This window comes from Pelecanus crispus, chromosome 3 (assembly GCF_030463565.1).
Source record: "Pelecanus crispus isolate bPelCri1 chromosome 3, bPelCri1.pri, whole genome shotgun sequence".
Taxonomy (NCBI): Eukaryota; Metazoa; Chordata; class Aves; order Pelecaniformes; family Pelecanidae; genus Pelecanus; species Pelecanus crispus.
In genome coordinates this window covers 26,462,521-26,488,431 of record NC_134645.1, presented here as the reverse complement: position 1 = coordinate 26,488,431, position 25,911 = coordinate 26,462,521, and the positions used below count along the sequence as shown (strand labels likewise).

The 25,911-nt window shown below is 41.9% G+C and overlaps 1 protein-coding gene across 2 annotated transcripts in view; it reads right to left on the bottom strand.

Moving 5' to 3' along the window:
* Nucleotides 1-12,848: 12,848 nt before the first annotated feature.
* The window catches only part of DTD1 (D-aminoacyl-tRNA deacylase 1), a 34,367-nt gene continuing 21,304 nt past the window's right edge, over nt 12,849-25,911 (bottom strand). The window contains exons 4-6 of one of the 2 annotated variants that reach the window (XM_075707431.1): nt 25,389-25,486; nt 14,878-15,054; nt 12,849-13,064 (exon numbers count right to left, since the gene is read on the bottom strand). In XM_075707431.1, the coding sequence (XP_075563546.1) occupies nt 14,899-15,054; nt 25,389-25,486 (254 nt within the window). In that variant the 3' untranslated portion in view covers nt 12,849-13,064; nt 14,878-14,898. Of the gene's footprint in view, nt 13,065-13,885; nt 14,293-14,877; nt 15,055-25,388; nt 25,487-25,911 lie in introns of those variants that run through there. The other variant, XM_075707432.1, reaches the window with a different exon arrangement.

The window sequence follows — 25,911 nt, the reverse complement described above, 5'->3', positions numbered from 1 at the left end:
AGCTCTCATGGACCTACTAGGAGAGATTAAAAAGGCAACACCTTAGAGCTGGGGCAAGGGATCGGACTTGATGAAGCCTTCTTAAAGAGTCTGATAAGACCTCTCCTAGGCACTGAAGGCTTTCCCAGAGAGACCAATAAAGATTAAAGGTATCATTCATTGCATGAAATCATCATAACTCTCAGCCCACGAGTCTAATTTGAGCATTACCGAAATGCCTGAAGAGGCATCAGTAGGCAAACGTGACTGAGCGCTGATCCCGAAGCCTTGTATCGTCCTGGCACAGTGCTGAGTCCAACCCAACCAGCCCTGATAAGCAGCTCCATCTAGTACCCAGGGTCCACCACCATGGACCACAGCCTCCTAAGGGCCCACGCAACTGTCTTGGAAAGTCAACATGCAAAAAATACCCATTTTTATACAGAAAGCGTGACTGTTTCCTCAGTCGTTTTGAATCTCCCCCTTTAATCTCTCTTGCTGAATTGGGAAAGCAAGGGACCAGCATGGCTCACAATGCAGAGTCAAAAGCTGGCAGCCCACCTCAGCAATGCTAGGGTTTTTGTGAGCGACAACGAGAATGACTATAAAATAAAACAAGATGTTGCAAACTTTGATGTGCACTGCACCCCTCAAGGAGACCAAGTTCTGGGGCCTTTGGAGTGAAGGAACAAGTAAAACTGCTCCTACGGGCTCTCCGATAAACAAAGCTGCTACAGCAAAACATAAAACACCTAAATATATTCCATATATTCCACTTTTGTGGAAAAGGCTATTCAGTATTTCTGTAAACATTGTTTTATAGGTGACAATATAGGTCTAGGTCAAAATCTCTTGGAGTATTATTTTGTCATGTTACATTATACAGTACGTTTTTGGATTCTCTTTGAGAAGCAGGTAAGATGACGTGAAGCCAGTGGTCCTAAGAAGTAAGCAGTGCAACTTCAGGGAAACCCCTGTGCTGACAACACACCTTGGGAGACTCCAGCAAGGGTGGAAGTAAATTCTCTTTGAGAGACGATTCTGTTGATCAAAACAGACTGGAAAACAGAAAAAAAAAAAACCAAACCACCCAGAGTTCAGCACACTGTCTGAAGCAAAAAGGTGCTGGAGCTGCTCATGTCTATTACACGAGCACATCTCTAATGCAGCCAGCACAAACTGACGCTGCCAAGTGATCTTTAAGGTTGTTCTTAATAAGAAAGTACCAGAGCATTCCTGCCTGGAGGTGACAGATGCATATATATATATATATATATATGCATCTTCTGCTGGAAGGAGAAAAGTTGGCAACTCTCAAACCAATCACAAAGAGAAATGCTGTATGAAACCCTGCTGCTGTGAGGATCCAAGAGATACCTTACATCCCATAACCCAAGCTGATTTGACAAAGGCACGGCATAATTCCTGAATACAAAGAGTGGCTGCAGTTTCACCAGCGTCTCTGAATTTCCCCATCAGGAGCAACATTTTCATTTTATTTAAATTAATCCTCTGCCAGCCCACACTCATGAAGTAAATCGCCACGTTGCCTAGGTGCTGGTGACACAAGAAAACTGGACTAACTGAATTGGATGACCAGAAGAGCTAGAAGTAAGAATCATTACCGTATGAACAACACCATGGCCCAAGAGGTCTTCATCAACATCTCCTGTGCTTTCTGAATGGGGGAGCAATAGCAGAACCTGTACAGGACACAGGGGATGAAAGGTTGTGATATGTATATTCTTCCTCATCCCTCTCGCATCACTGAGGATTCACCAGTCCATCACCAGATTTTTAGCCTCCACAGGAAGCACACATGTCCAAAGTAAGGTTGGGGCTTGATATAAAGTAGACTTAACAAGAGCAGCATAGATGGGACAGCGGACAAACCTCAAAGCTCGAATATTACACTTCAGAGACGTACAATTACTGGGGACTGACTGCTGAAAATGATTGCATTGCATTAAACTAGCATTCTAGCAAGACACAAAAAAATGTTGATGCTCCAAATTCTTGCTACATGTACATTTAGAGACTAACAGATGGCCAACGTATAGACCCCACTTCAGAGATCTTCAGACCATGGGTCAATGTATTTTATAGTTTATTTACAACAGCCATTTTGGGAACACCATTATAGTGCATTTAATTCATCTTCTATGGCCTTTACACTTGACAGTACTGGGCACACTGCCATTAGTCTAGAAACATTAAGTTCATACAGGAGGCATCTTTTACTCCACTTGGTTCCCTTCAAAGAAAAACTGCATGGATACCACTCGAGCTTCCAGCTGCTTCCCTTTCACCTTACTCCTCATTACCCCACTGGGGCATCAAAATGATTCTTGACTGCACAGGTAAATGGCTTTTCTTCCTTCACAGTGCCTTTTATGTTCTTTTTATACCCTTCTAAATATTTCCAAAACAAACACAAAAACCACTTTGCAAGCTGTGCTGGAAATTGTGCTTACACAGGAGCCCTGGTGGGATAGGTCCACCTTTCAGCATGGGGTTACAATAGATGCAGCACTATGGAGGAATAGGAGTCGATCAGCTTGATCGTGGCGAAAGAAGGGATGCTGGAAGGCAAGATAAAATGTACTCAAAATCAATGCATCTGGGACCTTCCCTATGAGGCACTAGGCATGAAACAGGAATTAAAAGTATTCTGTGTTTATCTTTACAAATACAAGTATTTCAACTAGAAAATACTTGAAAAAAATTGTTGACTGCCCTCATATTAAGACATGCAAAATCTTTCTGCCTTTTCCAGCAGAGATTGGAGGATAATCAACAGTGGTACTTGCATCAGGAGCAGCACTGCTTCTCCTGGCCTGAGATCCTATTCACCCCGAAAGGTTTCTAGAGCTGGTACAGGTGAAGAAACAAGTGAAACCACATGAACGCAGAGCACAGTTTAAACGCCAATGCAAACAACAGCAAACAAGTTTCAAAGTTGAAGTTAAGAGGTTGTAGCCAAAACTTCTGGGCTAATTTTGAAACCTTTTTCCTAAACGATGTTCAGCATAATCAGTTCCATTTTTAATCTCAGCATTTTTACTCTTGCAAAAAAACCACAGTGCTGCTCTTCAAGACTGTTTTCTTATTAGCACATGACTACATGCTCCATGAACTTAACAATAGTTTCTCCTAGGCAGAGGACATTAGTCTAGAGATAAATACGCTGATCATCTTTCTTTATGGATTTTTAATCAATAATGCATTATATGTCACCGTAATTATTTGTAGGAACATTCTGGTTAGCTCAATATACTTTTAACAAAGGAACATAATGGAAAATATACAGTTCCTCCCACCATCCGTAATATTTCTAGTCAGTTTTTATAGCAGAGCAACATGGGTTTCCCCAAAACAGGGTGGAGAAATGGAAATTCAGTCATAAAATTTTTAGCTAGACCTGTTAAAAATCTACATACTTTAAACTTAGAGAAAATAAAAGTGAGTTTCTCACCTGTCTCTTCCCCCTGAAACACAGTGGCAGTTTTGCAGCAGGCAGACAACTACTTGACGATTGCAGTGGACACCTGAGCTTATGAAGCCCACTGGCTGTGTTCCAACAAATTCCCTAAAACTTAAACTTTTCATTGTTACTGTTTTTAATAAACAGTAAATAATAAACACCCCCATTGTTTCAGCCTCCCTCCCCTTTCATGGAGCCCTCACTATGCGTTAGCATATCAGAAATTATTTTAGCAGGTTTGGATTTTTTGTTCAGGTTGCTTTTTTAAGAACATTTATCAGCTGTTTTGAAATTTTCCACACTGGCCAGGAGTTCCTTGGCTGGGCCAGGCTTCACAGGTTGTTGCCCATACTGCTCCACTGCCCTACAACATGCCTGCTTCAGGAACAGCAAACCCCAACATTGCAAGACCATGACAAAACATCCCAAAGAACATAGCAATTAATCCTCCATAGAGAGAAATATTCCATCTAGCTGCCCTTCTGAAGTATTATCCTGAAATCATAACATTTAAAACATGAGTATAATTTTAGGATTAACAACAAATGCATTTGTTCTTTACATTCCTACTCTGTATCCTCCTAACCCAGGCAAAAAAAAAAAAAAACACAGCCTTTAAAGAAAACTGATTTGCAGGTATCATGAGCCTTTTATTTCTCTGTACATACAAATAAAATCCATTGTACAATAAACAGTGTCTGGCCTCTGAGTAGCCAGGGCATCTCAAAGAAACTAACTCTCAAGAAACAGCAAAAGACGTATTTGTAGCCTAATTTATACTGCAATGACTCTGCACAAGCAGAGGGAAAATAAAATGTCCAGAGATTACCTGGAGCAAAGGCAATCTTCTCCCCTAACAGAGAACTTACATGTATTTGAGTACAATCTTATTCTGTTTTTATTCAAAGGGAACACTCTTGTTTTCGTGGGCAGATAATTTGTCAGTCATAAGGAGCGGTTACAGTATTTGTAAGCATTGAATTTATCTTAGGAAAAAAACACCTCCTGCCTTTAAACCCATGCCATATATTGGTGGTGCCAAAATCACTGCCGTCTGTCTTGGCAAAAGCTTTAAACCAAAGACAACCCAGAATCTAAGGTTTCCATAAAAGTAGCAGAGAAAATGCTGGCACCAGCACCACAGCAGTGTAAATTATGTTAACGGGTAGCACTAGGTGCCTCTAATCCAGTTACTGCTCATTCCCCCTGCAGCTTCTCTGCAAGGCTGAGGGTTTTCAACAAATGTAATGCAGATCATCTTGTGAATATGCAAAAAACTATTATATTCTACAGTTTTTGAACAGAGCAGCTACCTGGAGAAGGCTACAAATCCCACTTATAGGCAAATACATGCACTCTAAAGAAAACAACCAGCTCAGTTATCGCCAAAATGATTATTTTCCTTTAAGGAAGGAGACGTTAATGAAAACCGCCTTAATCCACTGCAGTGATTTTTCGGTTTCTTAGGTTTTGCTGACACCTGGTGGCACACAGGAAAAGGGTCTTGATGCAATAAAATCTACGTGCTCCTGCTCCACCAGCTACATCATACCTTAACCTCGCTGCACAATGACTTGGCGTTTCTATTACTGCAAGCCAAAATACTCAAAGTTTTAGAAGAGCTGCCATAGAAGTCTTTTACAGGTTCAGCCTTGACATAGTGACATCTACATCTATATGAACTATTCGGTCCAAAGTGCTTCAATCTTTTGCATACGCTTGTGTTAGTGCAAAAGGATTAATAAAAAGATATATATTCGCTCCATAGAGCCACAAGCTTTTCAACCACCCGTATGAAGTGAATCCCAATTCTTAACAGGAAAAAAAGCTTGCCATCATACTTCAGCTGGCACTGGTTGACATCCCCCCTAGATAACCTAAACACAAGAAGGAAAAAAAAGCGCTAAGTACTCTCTTACCCAAAGAGTAAATCTCCTCTCCTTACGTCGCAACTAATCCACACTCCCTTCACACCAGCATTGCAATGTATTTGTTGTAGCAACAGGAATACGTTGTTGTCAATGCAATAAATGGAGCAACTCTAAAACATTGTGGGTATGATGTTGACTGCAAGTATTAAAGTATTTATTAAAGCAGAGGAGCTCTTTGAAACAAATTAGCATGGAAAAATAAAATATTTGAATATTTTGGAAAAATATTTACTTGGTACACAACTGTCTTCAGTAACACTATGGTGCATTTATTCAATAAATACTTTATAAGGATATTTGCAGTGTATTTTTGTGTGATTCTCAACACCACCTCCCAGACCACAAAACAGGTACTTGCAATTCAGCAATCTCATTGAGACTTCAGCAGTATAAGGGTTTATGAGCAACTCTGACATTATTCACGAAGCTTGTTTTAAACACCAACCTCAGATTTACTTTGTCATGTCTACACTAATTTTTTCATTACCGTATTTCTTGACAGGGCCTCCTGTAACATCCTGATTCATCCTCAGGGTCAGCAAATCCACCAAGACGCATTTCTTGTGTAAAGACAAATGGCTGTGACCATCCATCCATGTGAATTCCAGAGCCCCAGTGCACCCACTCACACAGCAAACACCCCTCTTTTGTAGCATTGGGTGTCCAGCACAGAGACACGCCACAGCCTAGAAAACATGACCACACACTTTCTCCTCCTCTTAAAATTTCTTGGCAATGCAATCCCAGCACTGTTCCCTGGTTCAGCCTGGCCTTTATAAGCACTTGGTGTTAATTACCATTATCAAGCATTCCTTTAATGAAGATTAGGAGGTTAATGATAATACACATGGCATGTACACAAATTAGAGAGCAAAAGCCTTCAGAGAATTGTGAAGAGCCAGCTTGAGAGAATGCCCTGGCAAAGGCATTCTGCTTTCCTCCACTGAAAACCCAGCGCAGGGACAGGCCAGGGGGGCAGAGCAGGTGCCGCTGACTTGCTCATGGCACCCAAGCCACCAGTGTTTCACTCACAGATCCACTGTCTCCTTCTCTCTAGATCATAGAATCATAGAATCGTTTAGGTTGGAAAAGACCTTTAAGATCATCCAGTCCAACCATTAACCTACACTACCAAGTCCACACTAAACCAATCAAGGGTAGACTAGACTAAACCATGTCCGAAGTGCCACATCTACACGTTTTTTGAACACTTCCAGGGATGGGGACTCCACCACCTCTCTGGGCAGCCTCTTCCAATTCTTGACCACCCTTTCCGTAAAGAAATTTTTCCTAATTTCCAACCTAAACTTCCCCTGGCGCAGCTTAAGCCCATTTCCTCTCATCCTATCGCTAACTACATGGGAGAAGAGACCAACACCCACCTCACTACAACCTCCTTTCAGGTAGTTGTAGAGAGCGATAAGGTCTCCCCTCAGCCTCCTCTTCTCCAGGCTAAACAACCCCAGTTCCCTCAGCCGCTCCTCATAAGGCCTGTGCTCCAGACCCTCCACCAGCTTTGTTGCCCTTCTCTGGACACGCTCCAGCACCTCAATGTCTTTCTTCTATTGAGGGGCCCAAAACTGGACACAGTATTCCAGGTGCGGCCTCACCAGTGCCGAGTACAGGGGGACAATCACCTCCCCGCTCCTGCTGGCCACACTATTCCTGATACAAGCCAGGATGCTGTTGGCCTTCTTGGCCACCTGGGCACACTACTGGCTCACATTCAGCCGGCTGTCTACCAACACCCCCAGGTCCTTTTCGGTCAGGCAGCTTTCCAGCCACTCTTCCCCAAGCCTGTAGCGTTGCATGGGGTTGTTGTGACCCAAGTGCAGGACTCGGCACTTGGCCTTGTTGAACCTCATACAGTTGGCCTCGACCCATCGGTCCAGCCTGTCCAGGTCCCTCTGCAGGGCCATCCTACCCTCCAGCAGATCGACACTCCCACCCAGTTTGGTGTCGTCTGCATCCTGCTGTTTCACTGACATTATCCTAAGTCAAACACCGAAGCTGTCCCCGCCATGCTGAAATTGCATCATGTCTCTGTTGAAAGAGTGGGAGTGGTTTGTTTGAGCCACATATGATAAAACCTGGAAGCTTTCAAAGAAGAGCAGGGGACCTCAGCATCAGCAGGTCTGGCAAAGGTCCTTGCAATGGGTACCACAAGCACAGAGCAGCGACAGGAATGTGAGCTAATGGGTGCACAGGCACAAATAACTTCAAGTTACTGAGCCCACACCAAAATTCAGGTGTCCGGCAGCAGACCCCTCTCTCAAGGGGCTGCGATGAACACACAAGCCTGAGGGTGTTACACACATGGAGACGTCCTGCCCTCACCATCTGTCCCAGATGGCGCAAGCAGAGATGCTCAGACCCCACTAAGCCGTGGGCTGTCTCCAGCCCCTTGTATCTCTTATGTTGCTCTGATCTCAGTCCCATTTACATCTGTGGCTTCCTAAAACATCCCATGCCAATAAACTGCATGATGTAGTTACAAGGAAAACAGGGATTTTTGGGGCTGGGTTTATACCTGCTCCATCAGCCCTTCCACGCTGGGTGTGAGAATCCAAGGTCAGCCACAGCTCAGCATTTCCATGGTCCATTCTCAGGGTCATTGTCATCAACCCCTCAAGCTTCAGCCTGACTCCTCATCCCCTTAAAAGACTTCAGCTTGGAGCTATTTGTGCCAGGGTGAACAAGAGAACAGGAGGCCAGTTTTCATCGGAAGGACTAGAACATTGCTTATTTCGCCTACCAAACCATGGATCGGGGAGGAGACAGGGTGCTCTCCTCTCATGGCACTGGGAATAGCGTTACGTGTGATAAAATGGAGCTTGGCATGGAAATAAATGGGTACTCCAGAATATGGAAAAGTGACCAGCTTTAGGATTTGACGCCTTATTTCAGACAACTAGTTTGTATTTTCACACCATCTGTTCTGTTTCCTGCCAGGGGTCTGCCATCCAACTGACAACCAGATAAATGCAAAAAGATTAGGAGGCTCTTTTTTAATTGTCAGCAAACCTTTGTTGCTTGCAGGTCCATAGTTACATGCAGCTGAGTTAATGGCTAAGCATTTCTAACCATACGAGCACAAAATCAACTGAAAATGGGCGTTTCTAAGGACAGTGTGGAAATGCTCAGTATGGACTGGCAGCCAGGGAAGAGCAGACACCTTGCACCGGCTGAAAACCTGCTCTGGGAGGTCTGGCTCCCCATTGCTGGGCAAGTGCTGCAAGATGGAAACTCCCTTAGTCAGAGCGAGGGTGCTGGCTGTCGAACGGGAGCAGCCAGGCTGCTGGCAGAGCAGGTTTCCTTCTTTCTTAGAGCCCTGTATTTTTCTGTACCACACCATGAAGAGGTACTTCTGCCCTCCTTCCTGCTCTGCAAAATCCATCTCTCTCCGCTCAATCAATAGCACTGTGATCGCTGAAAGGATTGCAAATCTGCTTTAACTGCAAGCCCCTAAATGCACCTGAGTGTTTTCTCTGCACCGGTATGCAAGCATGCTAGACTCCATTTTTGGCATGGTATTGAAGCATGGTTTGCAATGGACTGGAGCTCCCCTGGTCCTGTGGAAGAACCATAAGAAGGTGTATTTTAGCAAAGTGCAATAAATTGAGACTGAAACCCATCATCACAGGGCCACCAGATCAGAGCAGACAGAAGGAGCTACTGCCAACATGTCCACAGGGATTCTCCAGGAACTAAAATCTCTGTATATCAGACCATTTTTAATTCATTGTCCACACTAGCTTCTAAAATGGGAAAACGTGAACTTATCCATTGAGCATTTACATCAATAGTCGTAAGTTATTTTGCCTTTAATTCATTTGTATTTACACACCAAATTAAAATTATCCAATCATTTTTCCAAATGGCTTTGTAGGAGCGTCACTCTGACTGTTCCATTCTTAAAATCCTACTTTTTAAAGCAATGTAGTCCATAGAGTCAGTATCTGAATGGAGATGTTTGCAAAACACCTACAAAACAGTTTTTTACTGTTATAATTATTGTCTTTTCTGGTTATAGCAGTCAATGAAAATTAGCAGTAAATTTTCAAAGGAGTCCTAGCATAATTACTGCTTACCGGGGAGATTTCCTTGGGGAGTCTTCTGCTGAGAAAATAAGGTTGGAACTAAAATAGGACTGCAGTAGAGTGTCTAAGTGAGAGTTTCGATACAGAACAGTTTGCGCACACTCCCTTGTTAGCTAGTACTTTAAACAGTTACAGAAAATACCTGTATTCAGATTTATATTGTCTCCCAGACACCTGCTGGGAATTTCAAACTGGAAAACACAGCATGACTTTCCTGCAGACCTTGCTCACATGCAAATGCTACCAGGCATTTGCAGAAATCCTACCAAGAATATTTTCTGTAATTTTATGCGCGTTTGTTGTAAAGGCAGAATCACTTGTTGACTACACCATAGTTGTGGAGAGACTGTAAAAAATATATGGAATTGTGAACAACTGAAGCCACAATGAAACAATAGATTAATGTGGTTTCTTTGCTTGAGGACTAATACTGGCCCTCATTTGTCATCTTTATTATTTTCATGACACTCAAAGATTCCCCGGGCATTTCACTGAAGAGGATGATTTTTGCCTGAGTTCACGAGACAGCGCGAGGCAAAGAGACACCAACACCAACACAGCAGGAAGCTGAAAGGAATCTGAAAGATTTGACCAGGATCCTTGAAGCATTATCACAAAGACAAATGGTCACAGGACATTGATTGTTAGGGCACTCCCCAAAATGTCTACCTTAAAGGTTCTGCCTGCAGGACTTTAACCTGAGGGCAGCCAGCGTGCAGCTGGAGATGAGACATTGCAAGGTCAGGAGCTGCTTTATTATAGCTAGCAAATATTAGATGGTCATATTCTGACTGTAGCCCATACATCACAAAGAAGTGAACTCTGGCAAAACTGCTCTGTGAGCTGGGACAGGAAAATGGACAAAAGCCTGTAAGTCTACATCTGTAGAAAAGGGAATAATGAGCAGCAACTTACCATGCATTAATATTGTCCCTTAACATTTTATAAACATATGAAACAAACACACTTTTTTGTTAAATAAGGTAATTTTCAGCATTTAGGAAAAAAATAAGTAACACTCCTTCCAACTAAAAACCTCATCTATTTCACAGACAGACAACAAAAGCTCACCAAGGTGCTAGAAACCAACCAACCCTAAGAAATACCAGGCAGAGGAACAGATACAGGAATTCGAATCTCCTGGTTTTTGCTTACAGCTTGCTACAAGCAGGAAAAGCCATGGGACAGATACCGAGTTTCTAAGCCATTTAATGCACTTGGAAAAGTGGCCTTTCCCAAATTTTGCTGCCAGTAGCACTTTTAACAAAGTGGCCTTGGCTAGTTGGGTTTTTTCTTGGATCCTAAAACAAATCATGGGGCATGAAAATACGCTGGGCACAGGACAACAGGAAGCATCTGTCCAAAGCATACAGCTTTCCTGGGTATTCCCAGTTCCCAGGCCTCCATCAATGCAGGTCATGACCACATCCCAACTTATGGTGAGCTTATCCTCACATCTCCCACATGAGGCAGGAAAACACTTGATTAGAGAAGAGAGACTCAGAAAGACCATGTAGTTGGGTTACCCACAGAAATCATGGATGAGCAGGGAGCCAAGCATCAGGTCACCCCATCTTTGACCAACAGCCACCACTTCTTTGCCCTTTATTTCTGCCTAAACATAGCCAGAATACCACCTCTTGCCTCCCCAGAGATGTATTTATACTACTTTTTCTTTTCAACCTCTATTATTCTTTTTTAGTTTGGTTTCTACCAGCTTACCTTTTAGGATGCAAAGAGACTGTGGGACATTCTTCACACCATTATCTTCTTAAGAACATGTTGCAAAGCAGAAGACAAGATTTCAAACATGCTGGAGCAAGCAGGACACTTAAGCTAGATGAGATAGGCCTGATGGTTAGTTGGTCAACAACCATATCAACACCTGAGAGGTAGACACTCGCTATCTTCCTGCCTGAATTGGCCCTTTGCAGCCCGTTAAGCACTAATCTGACAACCACCTATCAGGCTCTAGTCCCAGGCGAGGGAGACTCTGAAGGGACAAGACACAACACGTGCACCTGGAGGTGAAAAAGCACTGCTTGTGACCAGGCTGTGACTTCAGGCAAGATAAACTGCATGCAATGGCCAGATGAAAAGTGATGTAAATTCTTAAAGGCTAGAATAAGTGTAACATTTCAACCTATCCTGACCGCTCCCCATTCCTGATAAATGCTAGGTGTGTGGCTTGCTAAATCTTTACTTAAGCTTCATGTGTTTTAAAAAGCCATGTCAGGGTGCAGTTCTGAAACTCTCCTGTCTTGGTTTGACTGATACTTTACTAAACAAGCAGTTAGAAGCAAAAAGCCACAAGAGAAAAGTTAAAAAAAAAAAAACAAAAAAAACCCACAGTGGTTGCACGGTCTGCAGTATTGTAAATATAATACGCATTTGGGTTAAGAACAACTATCATCAATGGGTTAGCCCTACAATCAGGTAAAGACAGTTGTGCAGTAAGCATCCTGACTCTGATGGTGGCCACGGCAGATGGCTAGTGAAGACCATAAGGCCAAGGCAGGCCTGGAGAACGCCCTCTATAAAAGGTACCACCACTACCTCTGAAAGAAGTCAAAGGTGTAACGATCCGCAGTCTTTCATTTCCCCTGAAACTTCCTTGGCTTTAACACCCACAGGAGAGCAGTTTGCAGCTGCTTCTCAGTTCTTGTTTGCCAGCAGCTTCCAAATGCTGTTTTGCCTCTGATGAATCTGACAGAAACGTCAGCAGGCACATGATGCATTACGTGCAGCAGCTGCTGCAGCATTTTGATGGCCACCGTAAAGTAACTAAAGGACTTGGATGTGTCGGAAAGAGCAAAGATTTCAGGTCAGCAACCCGACTTCCGAACTTCCAAAGGAGAGGTGGATGAGTTACAGTACTAGGTGTTTCTTGGCTTGTAACTTTTGCTCTGTATCACTTACATTGTTAAACACATCGCTGTATCTTAGGGAATGCCATACACAAACACCAACAGGCACTCAGCTAGCATCAATTGTTTAATAAAGTCTTTTCTGTTTTTAAAAAAGTTTACAAGACAGATGTGTTCACAACTAGTGGCTGATCTTTCCTTTTAATAACTTAATCCATGCAGAAAGACTGGACTGCCTAACTTGGTCTTACGTAGCAGCTGAACAATATACCAAAATATACAGAGATCTACAAGCTGCCAGGGAAACAGGTAGCACATGACACCATAAAGTGAGAATCAAAATACAAGCCTGCTTGGATAATTTTCAGAATTCAAGTGTAAGTTTAAGGAAAACCCCTGATTTATCTTTGAAATGGAGCTTATGTACTGCTACAATCTGCCTACAGTCACCCTTTATTCAGCAGTCATGTGAAAACACATACACAAAAATGTTACAAGTCCTTTTTACTACTGATACTACACATTAACAACTGAATCTGATAGCATTGCTTTGGTTGTTTCAATACAGAATGATATAGGTTTCTAACGTCTTAGTTCTGTTTTCCCATTTTCCATTCTTTTCCAAAGTCGTTGAAGAGTGATGCTGAGGTGAATGTCTGTTGGGTCTCTCTTCAAGAATCCAGCGTAGCTTTTGTACGAGAAACTGTGGAAGGCAAACAAACAGGAACATTACTACGAGTGGAAATAGAATATGATTCCTTCAAATCCCATAGAGAAACCTATCTTTACCTATTGTCACAACATGAAAATTAATGCTAGGTTCTCAGTATATCACATTTTAGAAATGTTCAGTTCCCTAGAATTTCAAATGCTATTGGAAAGGTCAGACTGGCCAAAGCACTCTAGAAGGCTTGCAAACTCCTGCTCTCTCAAATGTTCTTACTTCAACACACAACCCAGAAACAGTGGGGGAAATCTTGTATTCCTGTAGCATGGCAGCAAGGCCAGCAGTTGCTGAGAAATAGTACACCCTTGCTTATTTTCTAAGAACACGTTCTCCTTCCCAATGTGCCTGCTCATCTCCAGTATTAAAACAGGAAGGTGCACTGAGCATAAACCTGAAGAGAGCAGAACTCATGTGATTCCAGCTGTTGTACGATATGACAATCCACTTTTGACTGCAATGCAATTAATAAACAGAACCATTTCACACCAGTCTTGAAGCTTCTCTCCATGAGGCCAGCGTAAAAAAGCCTGTGGACTTGAAAGGTTCTTTGATCCCTTTTGCAGGTCAATCCAAAACAAATTAGCATATTTCGAGAAATCTATTCAATGCCTTATGCAAATTCATTTATATTAGTACTACACAGATAATACAAACTTCTATAAAACAGAAATCATCCCCCAATGTCTGATGACCAGAGAAATTAATGGAATTTTTTTTTTTTTAAAAAAGCAACTTTCTGAGCAATGTGTGATATTGAATTGAAATCACAAGCTAGACTGAACGCTAGGATGGGAAAACAAGAGAAAGGTTAGACCTTAACTTTGCAAAGCTGTTAATAATTAAACTGCATAGCCAGCTCAGGGCTTCAGTGTGAAGATGAGGGAAATAATACTTTCTTAAGAACTTAGACATGTTTGAAAGTTCAAAATCAGCAATGTAGCTTTTTTGGGGGTGGGGGGAAGGCAGGCAATGAAAGCTGTGTCCTGAAGACTTAAAACTGACTGGAAGAGTATGATAAATACATGTCTACATATGTAGACAATCCATGACACAGGATTCAGGTCTATATTCAGTCTACTTCCATTCACTCATGTCCAGGCACGTCCTGCAGGTCCAGTGACTGAAGGGAGAGAAAATCCCAGTTCTCATACTGAATTCAAGCAGCAAGTCTGGCTCTCGATGCGTGGCATAATGTTCTCATTAGCTGGTCAAGGTATATGAAATAGCCTGTTATCAAGTCATCCTGGGAAAGAACAAACTGGGGAGAGCAGGGTAGGAACCATGATAGGAAGTTGCAGTTCTGGCCTGTCTCCAACTTCTGAAATGTTTTCCACTTCCATTGCTGGGGACTATGTGTTATTTGGGTATTACAAATGGTGGGGGCTGTTCCAGAGTGGCCTGCCTGCTAGGTAAAGACAGAGAGAGAAACACAACCATGTATCTCTGCTCTGAAGAATATAAAGCAGGATTCTGATTCAAGTGACTGCTGTGTTTTAAGACCAAAATTTTAGATTTCCTGAGTCAACCTGGAAACAGTCATGCTGAGCCAGGCTCACAGATACACACCCCCAGCCAAGCACACAGCTGGGAAGAGGTTTTCACCCACTTCTACATTTTGATGTGCCAACGGCAGACAGAAGCAGAGGTTACCCACCAGCAAGATTATCAGAATTTCACCTTTCAGCACTTCTAATGCAACTCTCTGCATGTGCTGCTTCAGTAAAGCACCCAGGGTTAGAGACTGCCAAGCAGGAGGACACAGCTTTACAGAGGAGTGGAAAAGCCAAACCTGAGGCCTGCTTTGGATGAGCTAAGGCTCTCTTTCTGAAGACACGTCTCCTTCTGCTCCACTGCTTGCACTGGGGTCATCCTTGTTACGGGGGGCATTCCTTTCTCTACTTGACTCAGAGGGCACCTTGGTTCTGGTCTTCTCTTTTCTTTGTTGTTGTTTTTCAAGTTTTGTCAGCTATTCACAAAGTAAGAAGAGTGAGAAAACACTTCATGGAATAAAATAATTTCAGAAGACTATTTCTAAAAAATGGTAAATGTGAGCATTTGTATAAAACTTGCAACTCAGATTCACAACACCAATACATATATCAATAAAACAGAAAAGGAAGAAAAAAAAGCCCAAGGCTCAGATTTTCAGAAATTTGAGGAACACGGTGAATTATCATCATATGCTAATACAATCACCCCGAGTATAAAAGAGAAGTGCACATATTCAAAGGACTATCCTCTGCTTTCCAGGGTTCCTTCTCCACCCAACACAATCTGCAAACATGGAAAAGAATAAAACACAAGGACCAAAAGGGGGAGCTGGATTCCACCAAACTCCTCTTCTGTTTTGGGTCTTAAGTGGCAGTTTTGTAGTTTCAAAGTTGCTGACAACAGATGTATCCCAAGTTCAGCCACCCAGCACATAAGAATAAATTTATTTTATTCTTTATCCACAGAAAGAGATATATGAGCCTTAGCATCACCTAGGATATAGATAACCATTTCAAATCAGCTTGGACAAAACCCTTGGCTAACACTGCCTTGCCACCTCTCAGTAGAAATGCTTTCAAGGCTACTAAGAGTCAAACTAAGTTGCACATAGCTGTCACTTCTACGTTTCTTTCCCATTTTTCAGAGAAGCAGGTTGCAGTAAGTTTTGGGGACACTACATATTGATAGCTACTGAAATCACTACACTTCGTGCAGTTTATCCATTTGGATAATTTCTGTAATCTACTGATTTTCTCTACTGCTTCCACAATTTCCCCAAGATAAAACATACTAGTCATAAATCATAATTTCATGGCCAGAAGATCTCTTCTGAGGTGAAATCTTCATAGAATAAAATAAACTAGATTATGTGTGTCAATTACGAATTAGACAGGCTCATGGAAGATGCATACAAAGACGTAAATCTGAGCTCCAAGTCAGTAAAAGCAAAGAGTGCAGACTGCAGAGCCTTGGCAGGATGCACAGCATCCCCTTGTACCTTATCCCACATATACACACCCTCCTTGAACACCTGCACACATGGACTTCTAGCCTAACACAGAATATTCTTAGCTGGCTATTTCAAAACTAAAAATATTTTCTTTTTCCTATGTGAAATGACAAAGTACAATGTATCTGTTTGTCAAGCATGATCCAGTCCTCAAGTCACATGCATAGATGTAACAAACATGTTGGGCATGATACAGGCAATATTTTAACTCACATGTCTGACAACATGCACACTACTCTTCTGCCAACAAGCCTATATACACAGCACATAAATGTTAAAGGTAATTGATAAAGTGAGTGCATCTGCAGGAAGGGAAACAAAAGTTTGTAAGCCCTTAGTATTATAGGTACTCAACCTTAATTAATGATACTCCCATGGTCTCTATGCAGTTGAGTTTTATTTTTGCAAATGGTATTGGGGTCATCCAGCTGCTGAAATCAGAATTGGGGTTTCAATGATCTTCATGGCACAACAATATACCGGAAGAGGGAAGGCACACTACATTAGCTGCAGGCTGCAGAGACATGAAAGCACAGTTCCTAGGTTTCAAAATATAGATTTGTACACATTTAAATAACTACGTGAGCAGGTAGTGCATATCCATCATTCCTCACTGGCCCTCAACCTAGCAGTCAGTAATTGCAAAGTACCCCCAACACAAGTACCCCCCAACACCAAGCCAAACCACAGTCAAACCTCCTGCAGCAAACCTATAAACAGCTGTTGCAATCTGCACCCCTTTCTTTTACTGCAGCATCAAGGCTCCTAGCAATGACCCTTTTTTGACAATAATGATGCCAAAAAAGATTTCTGTTACCTTGTAGTTCTGTAACTTGTAACTCCAAGAAACTTCATTGTTTCTGTAAATAATGTGATTACTGAATGATATGATAACCCCTCTTCTCTAATTAGTGTTTCTTATCACTTGAAAGAAGAAAAAGCCTAAGACACATGACACCGATAGTTTAAATTGAGTTACCTTTATCTTTGAGAAGGCTGTGAGCTAACCCAATAAAGCTAACCCTGCATTTTCAAAACATGAAAACCAGTAGCGTATTCACACTGTGAACCTTGTGTTATGCAATACAGAATCCATACCCACAATGCATATTTGTTCATATATAATTTACCTATAGACGCAGAAATGGCTCAATATATGATAGCATGTCATATTACCATTTCAAATATGCCTACACTGGCCATTTTCCAACATGGTCTTGGGGGCAAACAGCATGCTCACTAAGACTCCTGAAGTATATATAGTTATATATAGTTTTATAAATACATATATATATGTGTACATATATTCTGATGTACAAGGGGACCATGTTTTCTGTAGATATAGAAGTAGCATTCATGTCCTAAACAGTATGCAACAGATGGTCTCCAAAGTTATGACATGTATATTTATCATGGAGGATCTGACCCAACTGCTGAATTTCTGAAGCATGAAAGAAGTCAGAAAAGTCATGAAAGATCTCAAGTGCTTAAGACCATCTCCCTCATGACCACACACAAAAATGCAATTTACACCACAGACATGAAATTCTAAAAATTGAATAATTACAGTGGAAAGCTAGACTGCACTGTGAAAGAATGTTTCACCAAGGCAGAAACGTCTGCCGTTATGTCAGCTGTAATACTACATCACACCACTTCTGTAATCAACTTGCTGTAGCAAAAATATGCAAACAAACTGGCACACAAAGTCACCCACTTGAAAATGCTAATAATTCTCCAGGTTGCTTGTTTTGCTGAAGTTAATTTCCCACATTCAGAAATGCCTTAGTGTCAGCCTTCCTTGTAGTTCTACCTTCCTGAATACAGAAACGTATCCTTTGTTTTCTTTTTTTCTCTGTGATCAGTGTGTACACAGAGGTTGATTGCTGCTCTAGAGACAGCTTTTCCTTTTGCAATAGCCATGAATAACAGTAGTAAGAACTGAATGACACCAAGAGAATTATTTTGTTAGCAGTCTGCCGGAAAATCAGTGGCAGTGTTCATGTTTCTGGAACCTCAAACCACAAGAAGATCTGCAGATGTACATTTTAAATTTCAGTAGTGGCATGCCACGCTGCTACAATTTCAAATCCAAAATAAAATAAATAAATCACAACAACTTTAAGGACAGGTTACATTTCAGGAAGAGACCAATCCTTCAAACTGCCGCAGGGCATTACAAATCTAGCAGTTTAATACTAATGCCACTAAGCAAACTATAGCACTGAGACAAAATGGTTACCAGAGGTCTACTGCAAAAATAAATCAATGGAAAGGCTGTGACAGAAGAAGGGTAGTCTTCACAATCTGCTAAGGAGATGGCAGACCATCTGACTTTTTCCTTTCCACGTATCTATACCTTAGACTTACGATCAAAGTGTTATTAGGAGTTTTTTCCTCTTTGAGAAGAGGACATGATCCTTTTGGCCAATGAGCAGCTCATGCAAGGAATTATATACTTCATTTTGTTCCTAGAAGAAACATGAGCAGCTCAATGAAGTTACACCACAGAGGCCCAAAGCCTGAGGCAAGAAAAGTGCTACCAGCCCTTCACCAGTTAGCCTGGTCTAACTCACTGCCCAGGGTATTGGAAAAATTCCCTAGCCAAGCAGTTTATCAGCTGCATGGCTTCTCCACTCACTTTCCTCAACTGCTCTTTATCACCAGTGATACAGATAACCAGTTGAGCTCCCTTTGGTTCATTTACCTCACCAAAACTTTCAGTATAAGAAAAGGAACTCACAGCTTTTAGATTTGTTTCTTTCAAAGTAAGTTCAAAAACAGTGCAACTGGAAGAAGAGAAACATCAAATCTGGCAACTCAGCATCTAGAAAAAATGTCAGCTGATGGTGCCAAGGAGAGGACTGTAGTTTATTTCTCATAACGGTGCATATGTTTGCATGGGAAGGAAGAAAAACTAGGTGACAAAAAACAAGCTCAAAGACAACAGGAAAAATCCATTTGCTGCATACGGAGGCCCTCACTGTACAGCCACTTACCATAGTTTAATATTATAAAATATCTGACACCAGCTGCATCAGGACTGTGCTACTGATCACACAATTCCAAGACAATCCCCATCTGTCCCGCAAATAAAAATGCAAGCTGAAGCAAAGCCATACTTGGGGAACTGAAAACACCTTCAGTTACATTATATTAAAATGTTCTAACTGAAAAGTGATAGAAAGGTTAAAATACTAGATTTGGGGTTTCTCCACATTCAGCAGAGAAATAACTTTTGGCTACACAGTTATGAGAAGTTTTTTAAGGCATTAATAATAGAATATTTATGTGGAATTCGTTTAATGGATCTTCCATAGTCAAGATCCTCCCGCCATTTAAAAATGTAAGTTACTTAAATGTCAGTCTTGAGAAGTTCCTCTCTCATTCAAAACACTGACATTTCCAAGGGGCATTACATTATTATTTATGCTTCATATTGACAAAGCATGCACATGCTGCTTTACAGTACTGATACCGGCAGGTTCAGTAACAAAGATCTGCTCCAATGCTTTCATTCTTCTTACCCTCCCACTACAGTGTCCAGTTCCAAAATACGGTTTAGAATACAATGTAGTTTATTTCCTTCTGGACAGTAATGGAACAAATGGGCCCACAGAGATCAGTTCAGTGTCTAATTAGAATATATGCATTAAACACTGAAAGTACTATGTCACTTCCCCTAGCAGAAGAAATAAAAATGCACAGAATATTTCCAATCTGAATTCCATAATTATCCATAATGCTTTCAAAGTTCCAGAGGCTTTTTTTGATTTGTTGTCATGTCACCTCTCCAGGCACCCTCTCAAACCTCTTCCTGCTCCATTTCTGTCTGGCTACTTCTACTAGCTACAAATTCCTACAAAAAAATAGAAAGCACATCTCTCTAACCTTTCCCAAAATGGGATATAAATATACAAAGCATTCTGGGCATAGCTAACCTAATCCGAGCAACAATCACAACAAACTTCATCTAGACGGCACAGAAATTTGCTACACTCTTAGCAGTGACCTCTGTAATTATCCAAATGGATGCATGTAAATTCAAAAGGAATTATCCAAAATTGCTTCACCAGTTAAGGCTGGAAACTACAATGCTTGTGATTTGTACTAGAACATTAGGAAAAATCCTTTTGTTTTCTGCATCACAGCCAACAGTGAAGAGCAATACTTGATCTACCCTCACTCTCAAAGACTAAGTAGGAAACACAGTCACTATTACTGAACTCAGAATGACTGCATGCATATATTGCCCTTCTCCCATTTTATGCCTTTTTGTTTTCACATTTCTTATCCAGTTTCTAATCCGTGGCTTTATTTTGCATTTCAAGCAAAATTTCTTGTACATCAGACTTACCAAAATGGTCTTTTAAGAACTCAATTAAATGCCAGCTATTTTTTCTTTTTCTATTATTCCATTCGCATACCTAAATTCCAAAATAATCACAACTCTTCAGAAAAGGCCCAGCAATGACTGACTACTGCTGGTCTAAGAATCTGCTGATTTACTTCATACTTTCAGTTAATTTGCTTACTATTAAATCAGACGACAACGGAACTGAACAGTTCACAACAAATTGAACTGTAGAAGCTTCCCCTGCTAGGGTTTCACAAACAGCTGGGATAGTCTCTTTTTTTAATATATGTATATACACGCACATATTGGTTTTTATATATATACATACGCACGCATATATTTGTTGTATGAGGAGGACTTTTTTTAATTATTTTTTTTATTAATTCTGTGATTTATTTATACCCTCTAGTGTATAAAGGAATATAAAGGAATTAAAAAAAAAAAAAAAACCCAAGGAATATTAAACTACATTTGGATTAATCCAAATGTATTTTTGCTAATTACATTGCTAAGGAATTACAAAGATCAGATTACTAATTACAACCACAGACAATCACTCAAAAAAAAAAGAGGTATTTCACTGTCACATCCAATGACATAAAAGAGCTATTCATCGGCAATTATTTGTCTAATCGCTTTCTGTTAACGTCACATTAAACACTGCAGGATGGTTTATTTATCTCTTCTTGCTAAAGCAGAAAGCAAAAAGATAAACACACCATCTCTAAGCCTTAGTTCCCATGCTACATGCAAATCAACAGACTGTGTATCAGCAAAAAATAAAAATGCAACAGGGAGGGAAAAGAGAAGAGAATGACAAATTTAAATTGGTTCTTCCTCATCCCACATATTGTATGATGGGTGAGAGATGATGGCACACATGTCAAATAATATCAGGAAAGGATGCTTAAGTGTCAGAAACAGGAGTGCCTCCAACAGTGTGTGTTAAGGTCCCGATATGAGCTGGAAAAGATACCCAGTAACAGTTAAAAGAGCTATCAATTTTCAAGCAAACGGGGTTCTCTGAAATGTGGCATAGATTAAATTCTTTGTGCATCCAAAGCACACACGGCTGGACTGCTTTATCAGTGTCTGTGCCACTCTAAGAGCTCATCCATTTCTGTGACAAACAAGAATCCCCAACATCAGGACTTGCAACAAGCTGGAACGAGGGTGGCTCATGAAATGTGTGTGGACAACATATTGCAGAAGGAAGGTAAGCGAATTTACATTACTCATTCTCATATAAGGACTGTCCGGAACCCACTCAGATAGCTCACAGAAGGACTCTGTCTGTCCTCCTTTTCATAGGGTCCAGACACAGACTCAGTAAGAAGACACTTGGTGTAACCCTACCTTAGGATAAATGACAGTGCTCTAAGCACATCCTGCACAAGAAGCCTCATCTTTGCTGATGAAGAATGAGGTTTAAGGAGGAAAGGAAGGCAATCAGCAGGCAAGACTGAAGCAGAATCATTCACATTAAACAGGGAATTAATGCCAGACAAAGTTTGAAAACCAGCATCCTTCCCAGTCTTCAGCATGTTACGGCCACCAGGAAGGTGGTGTCAGATGGGAAAAGCAGGCAACTGTGAGGGCAGAACCCTTAAACAAGCCAATGTTCCCCAAGAAAGAGATGGAAACTTGCAAAATCCAGCACGTCCTGGTGATTCCTCTTGGGTTATTTCACACCCACACATGGGACAGCAGGGGTAAAAGCTCTCAGTGCTCTCCATTTCAGTTAGAAACTGCACCATGCCATCCTTCAGTGATCCACCTACCTTTACACCGATGATTCCCTCTAGACTGCTTGAGCAAAAAACAGGTCACCAGCTTTGCCCTAGAGACCAGGACACCACGGGGCTCCATCTCATAGTCACAGGCAGCGGTACACAATGCTGCCACTAATGCCCTCAACTGCAGGCTACAATAAATGCTGCTGTAGAAAGGATATGGCCACCTGCACCCGAGACAGAGCCATACAAGAGCATGGAGACTTTGTGCAGTAAACATTGCTTTGTGGCATGGAGGAAACATGTCTTTTCCTATTTTGCAAACAGCTGGAGTGGCAAAAGCAGAGGGTCAATACTGCCACAAGTAGCACAACTAAACCTCAGCCTTAACAAGTCTATACCATAAACATGGCACCTGAAAACAGTGGGCCATAACTCTCTTGAGGGTTGATGAACAGTTCAAAGGGGACATCAAAGCACTCCGCTTCTCTGCCATCCAACTTTCTGCAGACTCTATTTCCCAGGCAAATCAGGCAGCAGCTCAATTCCTCCAAGTAGGGATGTGAGTGTTAACATCTACTATCATTCCTCACTCCAAAGACAGACCTGCTGCTGCTAATTATGCACGATTTGGTCTCAGAACTCTTTGTGCTAAAGCTGTGAGGGTATAGAAAGGAAGACCAGGACCAGATGTAGTTCTTCCAGGGGCTAAAACATCACAAAAGGATACAGAACAGAATTTGGAGGTAAAACAAAACTGACTCCAAACCAAGATACCTTAGCTATTTAAGGCAACAAGAGATGCTTCTTTAGGCTTTCCCACACTCTTTTCCCAGTAGGCTCCAAATGCCTTTAGTACGATATTTTAAGATATGCAGAGTTCCCAGGAGATGCATATTTCCCACCAATTACAGCCACCAGTTGCACTGCAGTTGTCACAGAACCTATAAGCAGGCTTTAAAAGAGCAGGTATAAACATATATGGCTGGCTGAAAAACCCATATGTCTGATTTTTAATTCAGAAGAGTAATGGTCAGATGGCAACTCAAAGAAAGACAGACATGATCAGCAAAGTGATTTTATCTTGCTGGTCAACTGGTCAGGTAATTTGGTAGGATCACTGTACATAGGACAAACTGCAGCCAGAAAGACTGAACACAACAGAGCAGAATAGCATAGTTTAGTTCCAGTTGGAAGGGACGTACAACGATCATCTAGCCCATCTGCCTGACCACTTCAGGTCTGACCAAGAGTTAAAGCAAATTGTCCAAATGCCTCTTAAACACCGACAAGCTTGGGGCATTGACCACCTTTTTAGGAAGCCTGTTCCAGTGTTTGACCACACTCTCAGTAAAGACATGCTTCCTTATGCCAAGTCTCAGTCTCCCCTGACCCAGCTTTGAACCATTCCCCTATCACTGGATACCAGGGAGAAGAGATGAGCACCTCCCTCTCCACTTCCCCTCCTCAGGAAGCTGTAGAGAGCAACGAGGTCATCCCTCAGCCTCCTTTTCTCCAAACTAGACAAGCCCAAAGTCCTTAGCCGCCCCTCACAGGACATGCCTTCCAGCCCTTTCACCAGCTTTGTTGCCCTCCTCTGGATGCATTTAAGGACCTGAACATCCTTCTGAAATTGTGGGGCCAAGAACTGTGCACAGTACTCAAGGTGAGGCCGCACCAACGCTGAATACAGCGGGATAATCACCTCTTTTGACCGGCTGGTTATGCTGTGTTTGATGCACCCATGACATGGTTTGCCCTCTTGGCTGCCAGGGCACACTGCTGACTCACATTGAGCCTGCTGTCAACCAGCACCCCCAGATCCCTTTCTGCAGCGCCACTCTCCAGCCACTCCTCTCCCAGTCTATACTTGTCTCCAGCATTAGTTCATCCCAGGTGCTGCATCCGGCATTTATTCTTGTTAAATTTCATGCCATTGATGATTGCCCAGTGCTCCAATCTATTCAGAACCGCTCTGCAAGGCCTCTTGTCCCTCGAGAGAATTAACAGTACCTCCCAGTTTGGTATCATCAGCAAACTGTCTAATGGTGCATTCAACTCCTGCATCCAGATCATTGATAAATATATTGAACAGAACTGCCTCTAGAATTGAACCCTCAGGGACACCGCTTGTGACTAGTCGCCAGCCAGATGTAGCCCCATTCACTACAGCCCTCTGAGCTCTGCCCTTCAGCCAGTTCTTCACCCAGCACACCACGAACTTGCTCATGCTACAGCTGGACAACTTGTCCAGAAGGATGTTGTGAGGGACAGTATCAGAAGCCTTACTAAAATCCAGAAAAACTACATCCACTGCCTTCCCTTTATCCGCTAGGCATGTGACCTTATCATAGAAGAGTATCAAATCAGTTAGATAGGACATTCCCTTCATGAACCCATGCTGACTGTGCCTGATGATTGCACTGTCCTTTAAATGCCTTTCACTAGCACCCGTTACAATCTTCTCCATAATTTTTCCAGGTACTGAGGTTAGATTAACAGGTTTGTGGTCTCCTGGTTCTTCCCTCATGCCCTTCTTATAAACTGCAGTAACAATTTTAACAAGGTTAAGTGAAGTGTTACACAAACAGGATGGGTGTGGCCTTGCTGAAGCACAGTTGGTAATAACATTCCCTGCCCCTTCTCTCTCAGCAAGGAAAAGTTGGTCAATGTTGTGTTTAGAGGATGAGAAAACCTCATCACTGCATTTGACTTTCAGCATAGCTTCTGCTGTTCCTCAGCAGAGCTAACACTCCTCTCCAGTCCAGACTTAAATTCAGGACTTTAACTTGCTGTTCTCTTGTTTCTGACAGAGGCAGGTCTCCAGTTGCATCCAGCCACCCACATGCAAAAGCTCCTAAATGTCAAGAAACTTCACTAAAAAAAAGGGAGGGGTCCAGACACATTAAAAACATAGTTAATGAGTCATGATTAAACAGCATCTTTAATGATGAGCAAGAATAAACTGTAAAAAAGCTGTTTTGCATTACACACGCATGACCTTTACCAGAACAGCAGGTAGCTATCAACAGGCCAGAAAACTGAAGAAAACAATGCAACTACTTAACTTTTCAGAGGCTGCACAGGAAGCACAAGGTCCTCATGCCTAAGGAAAACTATACTGCTTCATAACAGAAATCCTACAAATCTGCAGAGGTGGCACAGCCTATACATCCATCCCTTCCAGACAGACCTTCTGGCTCACTTACCTGTTTAGGGTCGACAGTGGCAGCCGGGGACTCCAATTCTATTGTTACAGGACCATCATTCTGGATGTGTACCTGCATGTAGGCACCAAACTTGCCATCTGAAAAAGGAAGAGACAGGAAGTGCTGAGGGCTCTTGGAAGGATAACACATACCAAAATCTTTACCAAATGTGCTACTGAAGAGAAAAAAAATACATAAAAGGACAGCCAACTAACAAACTGCAGAAGGCTACTAAGAAAAAAACAGTCTATATGCACCTAGCTACGTGGTCTGACATTCAGAGATGATAAATACGCAGCTAAGTACAGAAATGTCCACAAAACAAAACAAGTCTACAGATAACCAAGGTGCTCACAGGTCAGGATAGGCAGGATAGTTCTCACAGGCAGGGGATGAAATTTTAAAGGATGTAACAGCTAAGCCTAGGGATCCAGTCCAGCTAACCAGCTGATGTTTTGAAGAAATCCTATATATAAGCAAAAGATAAAAAGACCTGAAGACTACTCTGAGACATTTGACATTG